Here is a 21,176-nt window from a genome sequence, read left to right on the forward strand (position 1 = left end):
CTTTTTCCACCTGCAGGCTTTTATTCACACCTTCTCCCTGGAACTGTCTTCCTCTATCTCCTCCTGGCCTATTTTGCATCCTCCAGGTCTTAGTTTTAAAAACCATTCTGAGAAGCCTGCCCTGACTCTACCTTCCCCAGGTTGGACGCTTCTCAGGGATGCTATGATGCCACCCTGCACCTCTGCCGCAGTCCTCCTCACAGAGGGAGTTGGAAAATGTGATCAAATAGCTTGGCTGTCTGCCTTCTCCACTAAAGTTTTGCAAAAGCAGAAACTGCATCTATCTGTGTTAGCACTGGATCCCAAGAGCTCAGCATCACTAAAAGCTCTTAACTAACATTCAAAGTTGTGAATGAATTATAAGTACTTTAAACATTTCCCCCAACAGTATATTTATATAATGAATTCCCTTTGCATTATTTATATTTTTTAGTGATTCCAAAACATCAACTTCTGGGTAATAAATGTTGAGTTAGGGGGATCTGAAACAAATAAAAATCTACCACATTTCTCAAGTATTGTATCAAACCATATGAAACTGCTGTTTTTATAAGTCAAAATGGACTAACATCAATTTCAAATGGTTGAATACACAGGCTCATGCCCTAACGTTATCATGTTAGGCTATTTCATACCTTCCTCTTCCCTTCAAACCTCCCATACTCCTTCTATTTTATTTCCAATCTTCTTTTTAAATTAATTTTTATTGGAGTATAGTTGCTTTCCAGTGTTGTACTCCTTCTATTTTCTTTCTCAGCTGATGACCTCTTATTGAGAAAACAGACCCCACCAGTGGGAACTTCCTCATCTTCCTACCACCAAGGCAACAAAACTACCCATACCTACACGCATCTTCTCTCCCTTCTGACGGAGAAAGTGTCCCATCCCTCTTAACAACAGACAATCTTTCCTCTTTTTTACTAATCTCATCTCCTTGTCTTCTCAAGGACCAAAAGCCACGATTTGTCTCTCCACTCTGCTCTTGAATATTTTCTGTTGCTTTGATTACTAGCTTTGAGGTTTATTGCACTTGCTTCTCCATTTCCTGGTTGGAAGCTACAGGTGAAATTTTTTTAAACTTATTTTTTAAAGTTCATTTATTAGGTACTAGGGGAGGAAACTGTGGGAGGCAATTTCAAATCTTTACCCAAATGTCTCCCTCCCATTCAGTCTTCAATCTATAATCTAGCATTTGTCCCAGCCACTCCTTAACTGCTCTTGTCAAGCTTATTATCATCATGTTGTCAATCTAAAGCACTTCTCTGTGTTCATCTTTCTTCATGTCTCAGCAACATTCAGCATAGCTGACCACTTTCTCTTTTGAAATCTTCCCTGGGCTTCTGCAACCTACTATTTCCTGGTTTTCTCCTACTTTGCTGGCCTCTCTTTCTGTTTTCTTAACTGGCTCCTCTTCATGCTCTTCCAAACCCCTGCCTGAGTGAGCTAGTTGATTCTGGTGGAATTAAATATTATTTTTATGCTGATGGATCCAAAATTTATATCTCTAGGACAGATCTCTTGAACTCCAGACTCATATTTCTGATTCTCTTCTTGGTTGTCTCACAGACATTCAAACTCAGCATTCTGAGTTCTCCCATTTTCCAAAACAATACTATCATCCAACCACTTACTCCAGCCAGAAGCTTGAGGATTATCCAATCCATTAGAGAGTGCTGCTGATTCTACTCCCAAAGCTGATCTGTCTATTCCACATCTACCACCTAAATACAGGCCACCAACATTTCTAAGGCAATAGCCTTCTAACATGTCCCTTTATCTCTATTTTTCCCTGCTTCAAATCATTCTCCATCCAGCATCAAAAATAATCTTAATATATAAACCCCTGCTTAAAAGTTGTCAGTGGCTTTCCACTGCACCTGGAATAAAATCCAAACCCCAAGGCCCTGTGCCATCTCTCCCCTCCCCATCTCTCCAAACTTTTACCTGGGCTATCCTCCAGTCATACTGATCTTCTTTCTGTCTCTCAACTCACCAGGGTCTTTCCATCTAAAAGTACAAGCTGCTCCCTCTCCCTCAGGCCTTTCTTCACATGACTAATCCTCTCCTGGCTTTGCCTTCAGCTTATATGTCACTTCCTCAGAGAGCCATTCCTTTACACCACTTTCCAAAAAGGGGGTCCTCCTCTGTTACTTTATATGGGTTTACTTGTTTTTTTGTCTATCTTCTCTCCACTAAAACACAAGCTGCACGAAGGCCAGTACCTTATGTCTTGATCACCATTATATCTTTAGTGCCAGATACAGTGCCTGGCTCACAGTACATGCCTAATGAATATTTGCTGAGTTCACTGATTTATGGTGCCATTGTCTATGCAAATTTTAATAGCATTATAAAGTTCATAATAAATATATTTTTTCTGGATAATTTCTGAAAATAAATTCCTCTCCCACCCAAATTTAGTTTTTTAAAAATATGTCACCTCACCTAAACTGAATCTCTCAAAAGCTTCCTGTCTGTCCTGAGCAGTTACTGGCTGACCTTCCAAACTTTCCAGTGAACGGAGGTGAAAAATGGTGAACTGGAGGTAATGAGGAAGGCTCACAACTGGATTTTCAGCTAGGATCACAGAAGTCAAATCTTGAAGTGGTTTCAATTTGCTTACATCTTGGAGCTGAAATGATAGGTAACATTATAATTGGTATAACTGAATTTAAAAATCATAAACATCAAGATGTTAAAACAAATAAATTAATAAATAAATAAAAATCATAAACATACCTAAGGGAAGTAATAAATCAAGGAAATTGCTATTAACATGGCAAGGAACCTATTCATGAAACCTATTATCCAAAAGTAGTGATTTGAAGGGTGGAAAAGAAAGGAATATTTGAGAATCTAAAATGTATCAAGGGCAATATTAGGCATTTTCCATATACCATTTTATCTGTGACTCCTCACAAAAACCTATGATATAAGAACCATCTTAATTTTCTAGATGATGAAGCTGAGGTCCAAAGAATTTAGGTGACTTGCTCAAAGCTCAGAGGTTATATGTGAATGAAATAGGATTTGAATTCAAGACTGTGAAACTCTAATCCTATTATCTTTTCAGTATGCTGACTGAACAAATCAAAAATATAAATGGCTATAAAAAAGGAGTTTGGTAAATCTTCAGGTAACAGTTATACTTGATAGTTAAAAGAAATAAGGATATGTAGAGACACTCACGGTTCTGAAGTAAGATTTTTATATTTACCCAAAGAGGGATTTTAAAAGGTTGAGAAACTCTACTACCAATAGCTAGTATAAATAAATCTCTCCCAAGTGGATGTGCCCTCTTACTGAAGCCAATGTCAAATATGAACTGGGATGAGAAGGTCTTATAAAATTAGAAATAATAATAAATATTTAATAAATGATTTTCCTGTTAACAGTCCTATCTAGGGATCAACTACTTTTGGAACATGTGTGGCAAATTTTAAATAGATTCATGGCTACCTCCTCCCATCACACCATAAGCTCCAAGAGCTCCAAGGTGATGCTGTGTAACATGGCATGGGGCTTGGGCTCTGAGGCTCTTGGGCTGTCACAGTGACATGGTAGAGTCACCTAACCAGATCTTTATAAAGATGAAATGAGAAAGCATAAACATTGCACAGCATTAAACAAATGTTATTTATTATTATTGGCTTCTACTGGTGAAAGTTTAAAATACTAAAAACTCTAATGCTGTATTCCTTACAGTTTTTAAAGTATTTTCACATCTGTCATTTCATCTGAGCCCCATACCACTTCTGTAAAGAAGGCAGGGCAGGGACTGTTTCCTCTAATTTAAACAGTGAGTTTTAGAGAGAAGAAAGATTCTCCAAAGGTCACAGAAGCAAAGTCTAGACCCATACTGGAAGTCACATCTTTTATTTTCTATTCTAAGACTTAAGTTCTTTAAATTATAGCAGGATTGTACCAATTTTAATATTTAAGTAAATTAATGTTTTTACTTTTCAATGCTTATTGAATATGTAACTGTATAAATATCACAAGGAAATCATAAAATATACTCCAGAGAAAAATACACATCATTATTAGCTCATGTGAACCACGAAAACAAAGTTGCCCTACTATAAAAAGCTAGTGATTAACACTTCTTGTAACCCCTAACACTGTAATCAAGATTAATTCAGATTAATTCACAAGTTTGAAAAAAAAGAACTCTGCTCTAGGCATTCAGTGACATGGATTCTGGCACAAGTTGAATGACTTTGGGTAAGAGAGTTACCCTCTCTGAGATTTTACTTGAAAATGGGAATAAGACAATGGTACCTAACTCACAGAATTATAAAAATAATCCCTGCACTGTCTCCTTAACAAGAGTATTTTGAGGCTCAAATGAAATGAAAGATGGGAAAATGCTAAGAGGTCAACTTTTAGTTACCATGGAACCATGCAAAACCAGGACTGCCTATATTTAATTACCATAGAGAATACTAGGTTATGTCTGAATTTGATGTTTCGTCAAAGGACCAAGGACATTAGAAGAAGTCCCATTTTTAAAAAAAACTTAGATTTTAATTTTTTGCTTCAACAAGTCCAAAAATTTTTAAAGTATTCTTGCTACTTTGAATAACTTACCGATGATATCTTGTTGCCTTTCAGATTGAGGACTCGCAAACATTTTAACTTCTTCCCTAACCATACTGGAATATGTTCAATTTCATTTCCCGCAAGGTTTAGCTTTTGCAGATTATGCATATTTTCTATACCTTCAATTTTGCTGGAAACCAAAGGGTAAAATCAAACTTAGTAGTAAGTACAATGATAGTGCCCCTCCATTGTATTTTAAAAATAAACAGGCTTGGTTTTATGTGGAGTTACTTTCCATAATTATAATTTATAAATGAGAATTTAAAAAGAGTGGCTAAAAACAAATTTACCAGAACAGCTCTGGTAAACTCTTCATTACTGTCTGTGCCCAGAAATCGTACCTATCTTACTATCAGACTTTAAGATCCCACAACACAGAAGAGTCTGTCCGTAGCATTCTCACTAACCACTGTGAAGACTACTAGTGGACAGCAAGGGGAAAGCTAGAAAGTTCAACAGCACACACTGTGCTATGTGCTACAGCCCTGCATAAGAACAAGATGTCCTTAATTATTACCTTAAATCATCACCAAAAGATTAGCTATGCCAGCAGGATATGGCTGCCATTTTGAGCTAGTGGACCCCCAGAATGATACTGTATTTATGAACAAAATTTTTTTTTTTTTTTTGCGGTATGCGGGCCTCTCACTGTTGTGGCCTCTCCCGTTGCGAAGCACAGGCTCCGGACGCGCAGGCTCAGCGGCCATGGCTCACGGGCCCAGCCGCTCCGCGGCATGTGGGATCCTCCCAGACCGGGGCACGAACCCGTGTCCCCTGCATCAGCAGGCGGACTCTCAACCACTGCGCCACCAGGGAAGCCCCAAAAATATTTTAATCAGAATATTTAAGTTAATAAAACATTATCACACATATTGATGAATTTTTATTGATGAAATATTTTCCCAAGTTGATTCCAATTTAATTCCTTGGTCAATTCTCTATACTAGGCAAATATTTCCAAGCTTCTTTATTTTCAGTTTTATTTTGTTGAAATTATTTTCATCAGGATCAATTTTTTTATATATACTTTACATTAAGGATTTGATTCATTAATCACTTTTTTTCCCATTTCATTTTTGCCATATTAGAGGTTCTGCTACTGTTAGTTGTTTTGTTCTCTGGCCATTATATATACCAAGTCTTATGTGGAGGAAAATACACAGATATAAAGATTTTCAAGATTTGATAATTGTATCATTTTGCCTATAACAAGTTTTCTATGTGCATTTTTAGCAACTGTCAGTTTTATTATGTTTATTTCTCAGAGTAATATATATTATGAAGTGGAAACAAGATAGTGTGTATTTATTACAGCAATGAGCAAAGAACATTAGGATAAATACATAGGCTCAAAACAGGTTGAAATATCTTTAGGATCAAAATGACAGGGTTAAAACATTGTGCTTCATGCTACCTTTTTTAAGGAAATAAGGCAGTTAATCAGACTATATCTGGGAAAACTTCCTGTCAAAAATGGAATTAAGATAAAGTTTGGTACTCAAAAAATGTATCTCCTTCTTTGATAATGACAGACATTATTCTGTACCTTAGTAATGCCAAAATATGACAGCTATCATATGTGAAGGACTAGACTACAAATGAATAAGGATCAAAGTGCCTGCTCTTTCAAAGGATTCTTTCAGTAACACGGCGGCATTAATCTACCTCTTTAACAAAGATGACGACCCTGCAGTGCCACCCAGAGAAGTATTTACTTACCAGATTCTGTTATATGATAAGTTGAGCTCACGTAATTTCACCAGCTTGTCTACCTTCTCAATCTTCCCTATTAGATTATGGCTGAGATTCAGTATTTCAAGTTTAACACATTTTTCCAAATTTTCGATATACTAATTGGAAACAAATGAATAAACACTTTATATAACAGATGCCTCGACGTAAGCACGACATATAAGCATGTGCTGATCAGTCACTGGAGACTAAGCCTTTACTGCTTCCCCGGAAAATCCCCTGGTGTGGCTCTCCTTGGCCAGGAGTGGCCACTCTCCCCAGGTCGCCAAACTCTCCTTGCCCCTCAGCGGACAACACTTCCTACGCACTAAGAAACTGAAGACTATCCAATGAGAATTTCCCCATCAATCCTTTTCTCCTCCTCGACTTTTCCATGCCTCTCCCTTTCTCCCCTCTTCAAAGTTCAACTAGGTACTTACGCTCATGCATAACCTTACCCATCTCTTCTCCTTGTGTTCCTGTATCTCCAACCTCTTTCTCTCACCTGGATCTTCCCCTCAAGTTTAAAAACAGTCACTTTTCAACAGATATTCATTTCCCACTCACTCCATGTCAGATGTGGCACCGGGCAATGGCGATATACTGGTGAACCAGACAATTTCCCTGCTGCAGGAGCCTATGTTCAACATGCTCAGTTTCCTCTGTATAATACAAATCACCTCACACCCAACTTGCTTCCTACCAAGCTTTCATTTTATCACCCTTATTTGCCACCATGTTCTCATAAAAGTTGTGAATGCTTGCTCACTCTGAGGCCTTCCATTCACTATTATTCTATTGGCAAGGCAATATATCTTCCACCCTTACTATGTATTCAAAAAGTTCTCTCCAAGATCACCATTCATTCATCCATTGCAACAAATATTTATCAAACATGGATTGATTATGTGTCAGGAGCTGTTCTAGGTACTGGAAATATGGAAAAACAGTCGTGAATAAGGAAAATAAGGTTCTTGATTTCATTCACAGGGAAAGCCAATAAACAAATAGAGAAAATTTTCAGGCACTGAAGCATATTAACAAGAAAATAAAGGTAACGTGATGTGACAGAGTGCAAGGCACCAAGAGGGCAGATTTTGTCTGCTGTGTTCACTACTATAGTACTAGTGCCTGGCACATGGTAGGTGCTAAATAAATATCTATTGAGTGAAAGAATGAGAGGGAGTGACTGAGGAGAAGGTGGCTAACTGCAATTGGGTTGGTAAGAGAAGGCTTCACAGAGAGAGGAAGTGCATGGAGTTGAGACCCTAATAATAAGCCAGTTGTGTGAACATCTGGGGACACAGAATACCAGGCAGAGAAAAAAATGCAATGACCCTAAAAGAATGAACCTCGTTGGTTTGAGGAATAGAAGGAAGGGCTTTTTTAACTGCCAAATCAAATAACTTCTTCCAAGTTTTCATCCTATTTGCTGATTCGGTGACATTTTATAGCATATCCTTTCTGCCTGACGTTCTCTCAACTTTGGCCCCCGTTCATCATACTCTTGGATCTTCTATTCCAACAGCCCCTTCGGACTTTTTCACTGGGTCTGTCTCTCCCACGTGCTCACTCTCTTCCTCTGATTCCCTCTCACTATTTCTCCTCTTAATCCTAGGCATTCTTCACACTAAGCTCTAAATTCCCAGAGATCAGAAACTATGCTTATTGACTTCTGTATCTATTCCCACAGCCAAACATAATGCCTGGCATATAATAACCACACAGTAAAGATTTACTAACTTGATATTTCATTTTCACACCCTTTAAACTCCAGGATGTCTCCTTTTTTCCTTTTTAATTACACAAGACATAAATATATTCTAATAAAAATTTCAAACAAAACATAAAAAGCTCTCTGCATCAGGTCTCCAGGCCCCCATAAAAAATCTCACTGCTCAAAAGTAACCATTGTTAAGAGGCTGGTGTATATACATATAGGCCTTTCTATTCATTTATATCTATATATACATATATAGAAAAACAGAATTTTAAAAAATATATTTTGAGACCTTACTACACAAAATATTTTAGAATTTGTTTGTTGCATTTAAATATACTGGAATATTTTCCCACATTAATACATAGAGTTCTGGGGTTTTTTGGGTTTTGTTCTTGTCTTTTAAGAAACTTGATAGTATTTCATGGTATATTGCACCATAATTTTTTTAAGCAATCCCCTATTGACAAACATTCGGTTATTTCCAATTTTTCCACCTTAAATAATGCTTAATAAACATGACTATTCAGACACTTTTGGATATGTGTGCAAATATTAATAGATATCAAGGAGTAGAACTGCTGTGTTGGTGAGTATAAACTCAGTAAGTATAAACTCAATTGCTGGATCAAACAAATACATTTGATCTATACATCCACTAAGACCATATGAGAATACCTATTTCTCACACCTTTCTGAACACTGAAATAATCTTTTTAATTATTGTCCATCAGACATACAAGATGGAAAATGGAATCAAACTATTGTTCTATTTCACATCTCTTTGACATTAATGAAATTGAACATATTTTCATGTTAACATTAGCCATTTATAATATTTTTGTGAACAAACTGTTCATATCCTTTGCACGTTTTCCATTTAGCTGTCTCTTTCTATTGAACTGTAGGTACTGTATATATTATGTGGATATTGTTACATAGGCTGGAAACACTATCTCCCAGCTTGTTGTTTTGCTTTAACTTTTTAAAAGATATCGTTCATTAAACACAACTTTTTAAGTTTTTTAAGTAAGCTAAACCTGTCAATATTTTTCTTTGTGGTATTAGGGTTGGTGTTTGCTTAGAAAGGCCTTCCCAACTCTAAGATTTAAAAATATATTCTCCTATATTCTTTCCTAATAATTTTATAGCACTTTTGTTGGTTGACTTTTGTTTCATTTTCATTAAGATTTTCAATCTTCTGGAATTAATGTTTTGACTAATGTAGTAGGCATCTAAGTTTATATTATTTCCAATTAAAAAATTAAGTTGTCATTATAATGTGCTCATGTTGTATAGTTTATGAATAAAGTAGTGAACAGTCTAGAGCAGGGATCAGCAAACTTCTGTAAAAGGCCAAATAGTAAATATTTTTGGCTTTGTGAGACAGTCTCTCTGACAACCACTTACCTCTGCCATTGTAGTGCAAAAACAGCCACAGACAATATGTAAACAAATGAGTGTAGCTCTGCTCCAATAAAACTTTATTAACAAAAATAGGCAGTAGGCCCAATGTGGCCTACAGGCTGTAGTTTGCTGACTCATTCTAGAGAGAATCAATAATGTGTAGAATAATAGGAGCTTATGAATTTGAAGATGTTACACTTCTGATGGAGAACTTTTACTAGAAGTAATAAAAGATCTGCAACAAATTCGGTGATATTAGGGTGCTGTAAATCTAATATACTCTTTTAAAGAAAATTTTAAAGCACATAGAAATTAAAAACAATGTCTGTATTCAGAAATGTTGGTAACCTACCCTAAATTTCTTGCCACCATCTTTAGAAAGTGAAAGGTTCAGAGATTTTACCAAAGCCAAATTGTCCTGTTTAGTAAGTTTTTTAACCAGGGCCTCGGTAATATATCGAACTCCTTCATGTGAATCAGCTTCTGAAATTACACAAACAGATCATTATCAGTAGAGGAAGACATGAATACTTTGAAAAACAAATTGCCTTGATGTTATATAACAAAAAAAAAATTTAAGCCATGCAAATGTAAAAACAGCTGGCTAGTTCTAATTGCAACGTTTTAATAATAATATTTTACTTTATGTAGCATTTCATAATAATGACAATAACAGTTATACTCTATAAATATTGTGTGCAAGCTTTGTGCTAAATACTTTACATTTAAAAATTTAATCTAGGGACTTCCCTGGTGGCGCAGTGGTTAAGAATCCGCCTGCCAATGTAGGGAACACGGGTTCGAGTCCTGGTCCGGGAAGATCCCACATGCTGTGGAGCAACTAAGCCTGCGCGCCACAGCTACTGAGCCCACGTGCTGCAACTACTGAAGCCCGCGCGCCTAGAGCCCATGCTCTGCAACAAGAGAAGCCACAGCAATGAGAAGCCCACACACCGCAACGAAGAGTAGCCCCCGCTCGCCACAACTAGAGAAAGCCCGCACGCAGCAATGAAGACCCAATGCAGCCAAAAATAAGATTAATTAATTAATTAAAAAATTTAATTTGTACAACAAACTTTTGGGATAGAAATTACTGTTCCCCTTTATAAAAGAAATTATAATAATTTATTCAAGATCTTGCAGCTAGAAATGTGCAAATCTAGGACTTGAACCTAGGCAGATGAATCTAAAACTTATACTTTTAATTATATGCAGCACTGAGGTTTTTAACAGTATTTTAATGTTAGCTATTTTAAAAATATATATATATTGGCATTATTTGTTTGTTTTTTAAAATTCTTATCTACAGTTCAAAAACACTGGAATTCTTAAAAATCCTCTTGTGGTGCTCCAAGGACAATGGTGCTTCAAGGACAAAGAATGACCCTCCTTCAGAAAGTTTCAGCGTTATACCGTTATACCCTCTACCGACTCTTAATCACCTTCCCCACCATGTTGCCATGGTTACGAAATTCCTGAGCCCACCTGGGCGACGCCCACCTGGGCTACTGGGCCTGTCCCAAATAAGGAAAGGCATCTGCCCTTTCCCACTCCCACCCTACAGAAGGAAGGTATATGTGCCTCGACCAATCAGTAAATGAAATTTTCACCTTGGACCATTCCTTTGTTTTCTGGCTATAAAAGCTGATCAATAGCACATGTTTGGGCTCGACTCTCCCGGACTACTAGGAAGTTGGCCCGCTGTTCTGGCAGCAACCCTTCCCTCTAATAAATTCTATCTTCTTTACACTCTGCCTTGAGTCTGGAAATTCTTTTCCAACCCACGTTCAGTCCACGACACCTCTTTTCCTATTTCTTTTTTATGGTAGGAAACTCAAATTTGTTGCTCTTTTAAATATAGAGGATCATAACATATTTTATAGAGATAAAGTACTAACTTAGTGGATAGCACACCCTATCTTAAGACCTTCCTGGATATTGCAGTCACAGCTTGTTAAAGCCATGTTAGTATAGCACAGGGAACTCTACTCAGTACTCTGTAATGGCCTATATGGGAAAAGAATCTAAAAAACAGTGGATGTATGTATATGAATAACTGATTCATTTTGCTGTACACATGAAACTAACACAACATTGTAAATCAACTATATTCCAATTAAAAAAATTATTTTAAAGAAAGCTATGTTAAATTCTGCAAAAGCATCCAATAAAAGAAAATTGCCTCTTGGTTCTTTCTTTATGAATCAAAGATAATTAATCCTGGGTTCAGATCCAGGCTGTGGGCCAAAGTTTCCCTATGATTACTTATAATAAGTTAATATTACATTTATTTTGGTTCAAAATAAAATAATTTTTAAAATTTGGGCCATTCTAGGAAAGAACATATTCTAAAATATTAATCAAATTAGAAATAACAATGTACCAACAGGCAGCAAGGGTACAGTCAACTCAAGGCTGATAATGTTTATTAATAAACACTGATCAATATTCAGGTCAACAGTCTGATGACTGTGATTTCATGACTTAGCAAAGAAATCACAAAGTTTTCTTTCACACTTAATCACATTATAGATTCCCAGACTAACAGAATGCTTTTAAGAAAAAATAAAAACCTTGGTGGAACATTTATATCTCCCTTATGTGGAAATCAGTCCATTCACAGATTGCTAATAAGCAAGATGCTAATAAGCAGACTGGAATAGCCCAGGGGTGGATAGCATTTTTATACTGAATTAAGGCACTCCATTCTGAAGTGAACAGATATGCCCTCCCCCCAGACAAGGATTATGGTAAATTTGGCATTGAGCTTTAAGGCACTCTCCCACCACAGGAAATAAAGCTTCCTCTTTCAGGAAACTCCCTTCTCCTAACCCTTTCAGACATCTTCACCTTCACCCAGAAGCCTCCAGCCTCCACTGTCCCTACACAATTTCTGTCAATAAAAACAATGGTTCAAGTTAGTAGTTGGATATATGTTACATTTGGGCCAAAAATGTAAGTTGAATATTTTCCATCTGTACTTAAGAGTATCTGGTGAAATTCTTAGATTAAAAGCAATACCTTGATGGTCTTGGTAGTCCAAAAGCATAGTGTTTTCACCTATAATCTCAACTTGCTCATACCACTGTCTTCCAGAATGAAAAGGCAGAGTCTCGGATCCACTTAAAGGTGAAAGTGACCTAGATCTCATATTGGACGTAAGAGATGATGGACTAGGAGAGTGAGATGATGGTGGCATCTTTGCTTTGGAAATTTTTTGCTGAGGACCTTTCTTCATTGCAAGAATAAAGCCAGGTATCCATCAAAACCTGTAAGAGTTTCCAGTATATTTAACAAGGTTAATTTTTAGAGCTATCAAACTATTTATTTCTAGAATTCAATACTACAAAGTTATAAACTCAGAAGTTATAGATGCTAGAACCCAAACTACTCCAAGGTGATGGGAGCAGACACTATTTCAGACATTGCTGATTACTTTACCAGAGGGAAAAGAGACCTCTTGAGGGTCCTGTACTGACACATACTCCAGACAGAAGCCTTACCTGTCATTACAGTTCTCAGTTTATTGGGCCAAACTGGTCACAATGTCTCTTCTACCCATAATGGGTCCTAGATTGCAGGAAGGTGGAAATATTTGGCAACCAGCAGTATTTCATACTGATAATGAAATATAGGGGCAGTCTCTCCTTCCTGAAACAGTTTTTTCCTTTGGCTTCTGGGACACCATACTCTCCTGGTATCCTCCCGTCTCCCTGGCTACTCCTTGGCCTCCTTTGCTGGCCAAGGCTCTCTTATTCAATCTTTAAATGTCAGAGCTCCTCAAGTCTCTTCTGGTCTTTCTAATCTTAATTTAGACAATCTAATGCACACCCATGGTTCCCAATGCCACCTGTATACTAATATTTATATTTTCAATCCAACCTTTCTCCGAGTTCCAGACACCTATTCCCAACTGCTACCTGATATCTCATTGGCATCCTGAATCAACATGTCCAAATTGAATTTATCATTTCTCTCACTCCTTCCTCATTTTCCTCCCATCCTGTTCCTCCTCCAGTGTTCCCTAACTATGAACAATGCTCTTGGGAATAAGACAGAAACCTGGGAGTCATTCTTGATGCCTCCCTTTCCCTTTTTCCCATAACCAAACAATCACCAAGTTTTGTCAATTCGACCTCCTAAATATCTCTCAAAATAGTCCATTCTTTCCATCTCCACTGTCGTCTACTCTAATCCACGCCCTCATCAAACTACTAATAATAGCTTCTAACTGATCTGTCTACAAGCTCTCTTGCCTTCCTCCTCCATCACTACATTGCAGCCAGACTGATCTATTTTAAAAGTTAATCTATCTGTCTGTAATAAATGAAATATTTAACATGACCTATGAGGTCCCCCATGATACAGCCTCGTCTCTAGCCTCACATCTGTCACTGGTTCCCTCAACTCTGTGGCTCCAGCCACACGGACCTCTACATCTAATTTCTTCTGCTGTAAATGCTTGTCCTCAGTCTTGTCTTTTCCTTTTTTAAAACTTTTCAGAAATTCTCTCCATATAATCTGGATATTAACCCTAATCAGATATATGATTTGCAAAAATTTTCCCCCATTCTGTGGTTTCCTTTTTACTCTGTGATACTGTCTTTTGATGCTCATTTAAAACTTTTTAAGAAGTCCCATTTGTCTATGTTTTCTTTTGTTGCCTGTGCCTTTGGTGTTATATCCAAGAAGTCACTGCCAAATCCAATGCCATGAAGCTTTGCCCTATGTTTTCTTCTAAGAGGTTTATAATTTTAGCTCTTACATTTAGGTCTTTGATCCATTTTGAGTTAATTTTTATATATGGTATTAGGTAAAGGTCCAAATTCATTCTTTTGCATGTGGATATCCAGTTTTCCCAGCACGATTTTTGAAGACTTCCCTTTCCCCATTGAATGATCTTGGTACCCTTGTCAAAAATCATTTGACCAGGGGCTTCCCTGGTGGCGCAGTGGTTTAGAGTCAGCCTGCCGATGCAGGGGACATGGGTTCATGCCCCGGTCTGGGAAGATCCCACATGCCGCGGAGCGGCTAGGCCCGTGAGCCATGGCCGCTGAGCCTGCGCGTTGGAGCCTGTGCTCCGCAACGGGAGAGGCCACAACAGTGAGAGGCCCGTGTACAGAAGAAAAAAAAAAAAAAAAAAAAATCATTTGACCAAATTCCTTTACTTTTTACGTAAGAAAATTAAGACCCAGAATGGTAAATGACTTGGTCAGACACAATGCTAGCTGGCATCAGTTCTCCTCTCAAATTAATTTGTAAGTCAAATCACATAATTAATCTAGTAGAATGTAAGTTCCATGAAAGAAGGGATATTGTTCACTGATGTATTCCAGGCCTAGAACAGAGCCTAAAAGATAGTAGATAATTACTACTTATGGAATGATTTATTCATAAAGAACCTGGAACCAATAAAATGCTATTTAGTACTTCAGCCATAGGATATCTTCATGAGTAGTATTAGTTCTCAATACCAAGAGCCCTAACTTACAAGTTAGGTTTATGCAAAAAAGATTTTCATGTTATACAATTGCTCTTATAAGTACATTGCATAAATTATAAATTTGACAAACTTTTAGACCAAAAAATCTTATAAGAAGCATAGGTCTTGAACAAAGCTGCATTAACAATGATTCTATTTTTGCTCAATATCCACAATCTCCCCTACTCTCACTACTTAAAATGTGAAGATAAAACACAAATTCTTTTTTTAGAAAAGTAGTTTGCAATCCAAAGTTTTTGGATAGCTCCAATCTTGATGCCAGGGACTTCCCTGGTGGTCCAGCGGTTAAGACTCCGTGCTTCCACTGCAGGGTCTGCGGGTTTGATCCCTGATTGGGGAACTAAGATCCCACATGCTGCGTACAGCATGGCCAAAAAAAAAAAGATAAAGAAATAATAATAGGGCCTCCCTGGTGGCGCAAGTGGTTGAGAGTCCGCCTGCCGATGCAGGGGATGCGGGTTCGTGCCCCGGTCTGGGAGGATCCCATATGCCGCGGAGCGGCTGGGCCCGTGGGCCATGGCCGCTGAGCCTGCGCGTCCAGAGCCTGCGCGTCCGGAGCCTGTGCTCCGCAACGGGGGAGGCCACAACAGTGAGAGGCCCGCATACCAAAAAAAAAAAAAGAAATAATAATAATAAATCGTAGCTTAAAAAAAAGAAATCTTATTTTAATTTTTTTTTTGTTGGCTGTGCCGCACAGTGTGGCAGCGTGTGGATCTTAGTTCCCCAACCAGGGATCGAACCCGCGCCTGCTGCATTGGAAGCATGGAGTCTTAACCACTGAACCACCACGAAAGTCTAAAAAAAATCTTAATGCCATATAAATTGGTATTAGAAAGAGATATTATAGTGGTTTGATGTGTGAACATCTTCATATATAATAAATACACCTTTACAGGTATGTACATGGGTATTATTATACAGGCTGGGATTTTAAAGAAACTTATTTTTTAAATGCTTAGGACACATACAATATATGTAAAGGAGGGCTGCCATTAATATATCGAATCAATTAACCAACATTTAACAGATGTTAGTACCTTTCAATGACTATATAGTCATTCTGGGAATGCTGATCTTGCCCAAAACATTTCTGGAATTCCTCTTTGGGTCCTGCTTTCAGAATTAATTTATAATTCTCACAAGAAAACTAGATCCATCACTTCAACTATATTTTGTTCTTATTTTCCCAGTTTGATTATTAACTTTACCATGTGCCAAATATTGTGATAAGCTCTTGTATGTATCATCACATTAGAAGGATTAAACAAAACAACTCTATGAAATAGGTGTTATTATCTCCCATTTTAAAGATTAAGAGGTTAAATAATTTGTTCAAAGTCCCATAACTAATTGGTTAAGCCAAGACTTGAATCCTGATCTGATTCCAAAGCCTATGACTTCATTACCATGTCATACTGCTGACTGAGTTTTCTGGAGGCCAGATCATGTTTGATTCACTCTGCAGGGCCTAGGATAGTGCCTTAGACAAAACAGATCATAAACAAGTGCCACTAAACAACCTTGATTAATGGACGACATACACTATAAAAACTATTCCTGAAGGAAAAACAGAAAATTTAATACAATAATAGCATCACTGAACTCATGATCTAGCTTCTTAAGGTGACTAGTTTGAAGGTAACAAAAACCTGCGAAATTTTTAAAAAGTGACTATTATTTCACAGGTATACAGTACAACATGGCCAACTACCTTGTTCCAATAGTCTAGGTCACTTTAAAGTGCAAATCTATTTCTTTACTTTCTCTTTCACTTTTTCATGTCATATCATCCCCATAGGTCAGGAAAGCTTTCCCCCAGTTCACGTACCTGCTATTTATGCCACAGCCACAAGGTTTTGGGTCTTAATTTCAGAAGCGTGGTAAACAATTTTTGTCTCACCATTCTGCCAAGGCAAAAAGTCTCTTAGTAATACTCCTCATTCTGTGTTAAGCTGCACTGGTGCTCTCTTTCTAAATAATAATATACTCAAGGTTGAGAAGAGCTAAGAGGCATGTACTTTAATAGTATAATTTAATTCATTCCTGAATTAAATATAGTTTTCATAAAGGCAAGAGATTTAAAAGATAAAAGAGGAGAGGCACAGGGCCCAGTTCCCTCTTGTACATGTCTTTCTCTATCCCATAGCATGATAGAAAATTATAAAATTAGAATGATAGTATGGTACATGTTACAGAGATATAGCTTACATATTTTTTTAGTTTCTTGGTTTAAAAATGCACAACCTATATTTTTATGCAATGCAATTATTCTGTATCCTGCACCTTAGTCTTATCTCTAAATTCTTAAAATATTGAACCATCCTGAATTCCTCTCAGAACATCCTAATAACCAAGACTCTTTGGGCCTCACTAGAATATCATGCAGTCCTTTGTTACCTCACCTGATTAGAAAAACTCTGCCTTACTCATTTATAGAGTTAAAGAAATATATTAGAATGGATTCCAGAAATTGAAATCAACTCTTTCCTTTAATGAATTGTAACCTAAAAGATTAAATGATGGTTCCAAAGTCACAGTGCATTGCCAGACCCCCTCCCTTGGTTGCCATAGCTCCTGTAAAGCCTGGACGTAGGATCTCATACAACAGCTAACTCAGTGAAATGAGGTTAGGGATTTACTGTGCTTGAGAAAGGCTGGCATTATTTCAGAGACTATCACCTGGGGGTAGTGACACCTTGAACCACAATTTAAAGAGACAGATATGGATGTTGTTTGACCTAGGCTGTAGTTTTCAATAATATAAACAAAGACTAAGCAATAGAAAAGAGAAGATAGAGCTGAGATGTAGGGTTAGAGTGTGTGAAGGGCAGGATAAAGAGAAAACAAAAGAAGCAAAACAAGTCCAGAGCTGGAGACACATTTTGAAGGTCCAGAAGGTAGTCTGCAGAGTAAGGAAAGCTGTTGGATGATGTGATCATCCGAATCATATGATTGGGCATCCTGTCATTCTCAGACTCAGATACTTGCCTTGATCTAACAATCCCCTCCATCACAGCTTAGTAGAGACTGCACCTCCACCTCTAACCAGCCTTTCCCAACATTCCTAACTTTCCACCTTCTTCTCTGATCTTTTCCAATGAGGCAGACCTCAATAATTCTCAAACCTTCCTTCTCTCTTCCCAGCCACTCTAATACGCAAATATCCATCCCCATTTCTTGACCTCCATATCCTCTCCACTGCATCCCTTAGCCCTTTAATCAGATCTCAGTACTTTCCCTACAATTCGACTTCATCCCATACCCTCACCCATTTAAACATATTACTCTCTAACTAGTCCTTGCAAATATCTTGACTCCTATTCCTCTCCAATGGCAATTCTCCATCCTGTGCTTGTCAACCTCTGCCTCCCCATCCTTCATCCTATTCCGATTGCCAAATTCTCCCACAAATTCTGTTCCAATTCCCTAACACTGTATTAGTCTCCTCCATTTCTCTATAGTTCTTTCCAGTACCCTGACTCAACACTTCTATATCCATCTTGATTTCCCAAACTGCTCATCACAGCAAATATTCTAACATCCTAATCCATTCCAATACTCTGACTTCTAATTAACCCCTCTTCAAACAAAATAATCAAACCTCCACCCATTCCTCTTCATCTCAACCCAACTGCCTATCTACTTGCCTTTCTCTTCCAACACCCTGACATCTGTGTCCCTCTGCATCCTATTAACATCCTGAACTCTCCTCTCACATCTCTCTCCATTCTACTCAGGTACCCAAAAAACCAAGCTCCCCATCCCTTTCCAGTATTTTATTTATTCAGTCATCCAATTTTATTCGGCAACTTTTATGCACCAAGAACTGTGTTAGGCTCTAAGAATACAGGGCTGAGAAGGCAGGGTTTCTACACTCAAGACGCACAACAGGATTAGGTCTCTGCACCAAATAGCATCCTTTACAACACCTTACAATTAGAATTAAATGATTATTTGTGAAACGACTTGATTATCGCTTGTTTCTCCTTCTAGAGTTTATGCTACAAGACAGTAAGGACTCTATCTGTTTATTGTTTGGTGCACAAGAAATATTTGTTGAATGAGTGAAGAAAGGACTGTGCTAAGCACTCTAAAGACATTACCAAATTTAAGTTCTCGCAGATGGTGTGTAAGGTCAAAATTATTAACCTCACTGATAAGCGATAGGGTATCATTGAGAATTAAGAGCTTGGACTCCGGAACCTGAGTTCAAATGTTAATTTTCCACTTTCTGTGTGACACAGGCAAATTATTTAACCTCTCTGATCCACAGTTTCATCACTTTTGAAATGGGGATGAAAACCTCATACAAGTTATTTTAAATTCTAAATCAGTTAACGCAAAGGACTAAAGGACTCAGAACTGAATCTGGCACACAGTGTACACTCGAAAGTAATTAGCGACTATTTTTTACAAACAAGAAAACATTTGCTCGGGAAGATTAAGGACCATGCCCAAATCTCAGAGCAGGTAACACAGGTGGCCGAATCAAGACGTGAAGCCAAGTTTTGACTTCAAAATGCACCTGTCCCTTAACCATTATACAACAAAGTATTTGCTCTTCCCCTCCTTCAAATATTTCTTCCCAATATCCTAACTCTCATTTTTCTCCATGTACTGTATTCCGCCCGATCCCAGGACGCCCGTCAGGATACCCAAACCATCCTGTACCCCTGTCATTCCCCGCGTACACCTGGCACACCTCCTCCCTCCTCCGCTCGGTGGCGGGACCCCATCTTCCTCCACGCCGCACCCCACCCCTGACCTCCTCATTTCCCATCCAAACCTCCCTCCATCCTCCTCCTCCCCACGCCCGTTCCGGGCCCTCCCCTCCTTCCCATCCAATCCCAATTCCCAGGCACACGCCCCCGCCCCGAATCCATCCCACGCTCGGTTCAGGCCTTCCCGCCTTCGCCCCTCACCCCCACCGCTCCGTCTGGATGCCGGAGAACGGCCTCGACCAGGGCCACTCACCACGGAGGAGCCGGGCCGAGCGAGCTCGCGGGCCGACGCCGGACGGAGAGGCGCTGGTCGCTCCCTTCAGGCGCTCAGCGGCGCGGCGGCCATTTTGTTGTGTTGTGCCGGTTGCCGAGGGGCAGTGCGTGCGGCGTGGGCGGGGCCTGCTGCGGTCGCGCCCCTCCCCGGAGCATGGGGGCGGGGCCGGGCTTCCCGCCGCCTAGGACGCCAGGGCCGCGGGCGCGCAAAGGCGCGCGGGAGGCGGCGGGAGAGGAGGTTCCCTGTGGCAGCTGGCTAGAGGCCTAGCGCTTTTCTCTGAGGCGAAGCGGCCGCCTCACGGCCAGGCTTCGACTCGCTCCGTAGGGGCTGGGCCTGAGGACGACCTAAGAGACCGATGTGGCGCTGTCGCCAAGCTCCCGTACTTCCAGTGCCAGCCGTCTGGGCTTGAACTAGTGTGCCTCGCCCCACGCTCCTCCTTCTCGAGGCCCATTTCTGAGGCGAATTCTCTGCTTCAGGGACCAGACGTGGATAAACCGCTGAGGGAACGCAGCTTGGGCTCCAGCTGCCCCCGAGGTTAAGGGAGAGACAGCAACCTGGGAGTCCTGGCAGAGACTAGTGCTCTGGTTGTGAGAGGGAAGCCAAAGCCAGAAGCGGTTGAAGAAACTTCGGTTGGGGCTTGCCTGGAAGGGCTGCATTTCACCACGTCTATTCAACAGATAGTTTAAGAGAATTTAGAACATACTGTGCTGGATGCCAGGGAAATACAGTGAATTCTTTTAAAAAACGTTGTCGCCGAGGACACCATTCCTGCACTCCAGCCTCCCATTTCCAAGTTGGTACCCTGGACAGTGTCACCATCAGTGGTTGCACCATCTCCAGAAATCGCCAACGCAGGCACCACCTCTCCCTTTCCATAGTTCTCCAATCTTAACAGCTTGCTTGCTCGGAAGACCCCCGTCCCAGCACAATTCACTTCACTGTGACCTCCAATCCCTTGTTCTTACCGTTTTCTCACAGTTCATGGCCCATCTGTGTAACACTATTTTAGGAATTTCCCCTGTCTGTGCCTCAGTTTCCTCATCTGTGAAATGGGATAATCCTACCTACTTCCCACAGTTATCCTGATAGTTATAAATGTTCATGTATGTGAAAGAACTTAGAACAGTTCTAAGTTCTCTCACATGCCCTATAATATGTTCTCAATATGTTTTAATTATTTTAGCATTAGGCAAAGGTTTCCCAGAAGAAGTGACGCCT

The 21,176-nt window shown here is 39.2% G+C and overlaps 1 protein-coding gene across 5 annotated transcripts in view; it reads right to left on the reverse strand.

Moving 5' to 3' along the window:
- CNTRL (centriolin) overlaps nucleotides 1-20,053 on the reverse strand; it is an 84,392-nt gene extending 64,339 nt beyond the window's left edge. For 4 of the 5 annotated variants that reach the window (XM_060100581.1, XM_060100583.1, XM_060100584.1 and 1 more), the window contains exons 1-7: nucleotides 19,938-20,053; nucleotides 16,792-16,867; nucleotides 12,482-12,729; nucleotides 9,813-9,943; nucleotides 6,322-6,452; nucleotides 4,591-4,732; nucleotides 2,446-2,632 (exon numbers count right to left, since the gene is read on the reverse strand). In XM_060100581.1, coding sequence (XP_059956564.1) covers nucleotides 2,446-2,632; nucleotides 4,591-4,732; nucleotides 6,322-6,452; nucleotides 9,813-9,943; nucleotides 12,482-12,698 — 808 coding nt within the window. In that variant the 5' untranslated portion in view covers nucleotides 12,699-12,729; nucleotides 16,792-16,867; nucleotides 19,938-20,053. The remainder of the gene's footprint in view (nucleotides 1-2,445; nucleotides 2,633-4,590; nucleotides 4,733-6,321; nucleotides 6,453-9,812; nucleotides 9,944-12,481; nucleotides 12,730-16,791; nucleotides 16,868-19,937) is intronic. The other variant, XM_060100580.1, reaches the window with a different exon arrangement.
- Nucleotides 20,054-21,176: the final 1,123 nt, after the last annotated feature.

Source organism: Mesoplodon densirostris, chromosome 6 (genome assembly GCF_025265405.1).
Source record: "Mesoplodon densirostris isolate mMesDen1 chromosome 6, mMesDen1 primary haplotype, whole genome shotgun sequence".
Lineage (NCBI taxonomy): Eukaryota > Metazoa > Chordata > Mammalia > Artiodactyla > Ziphiidae > Mesoplodon > Mesoplodon densirostris.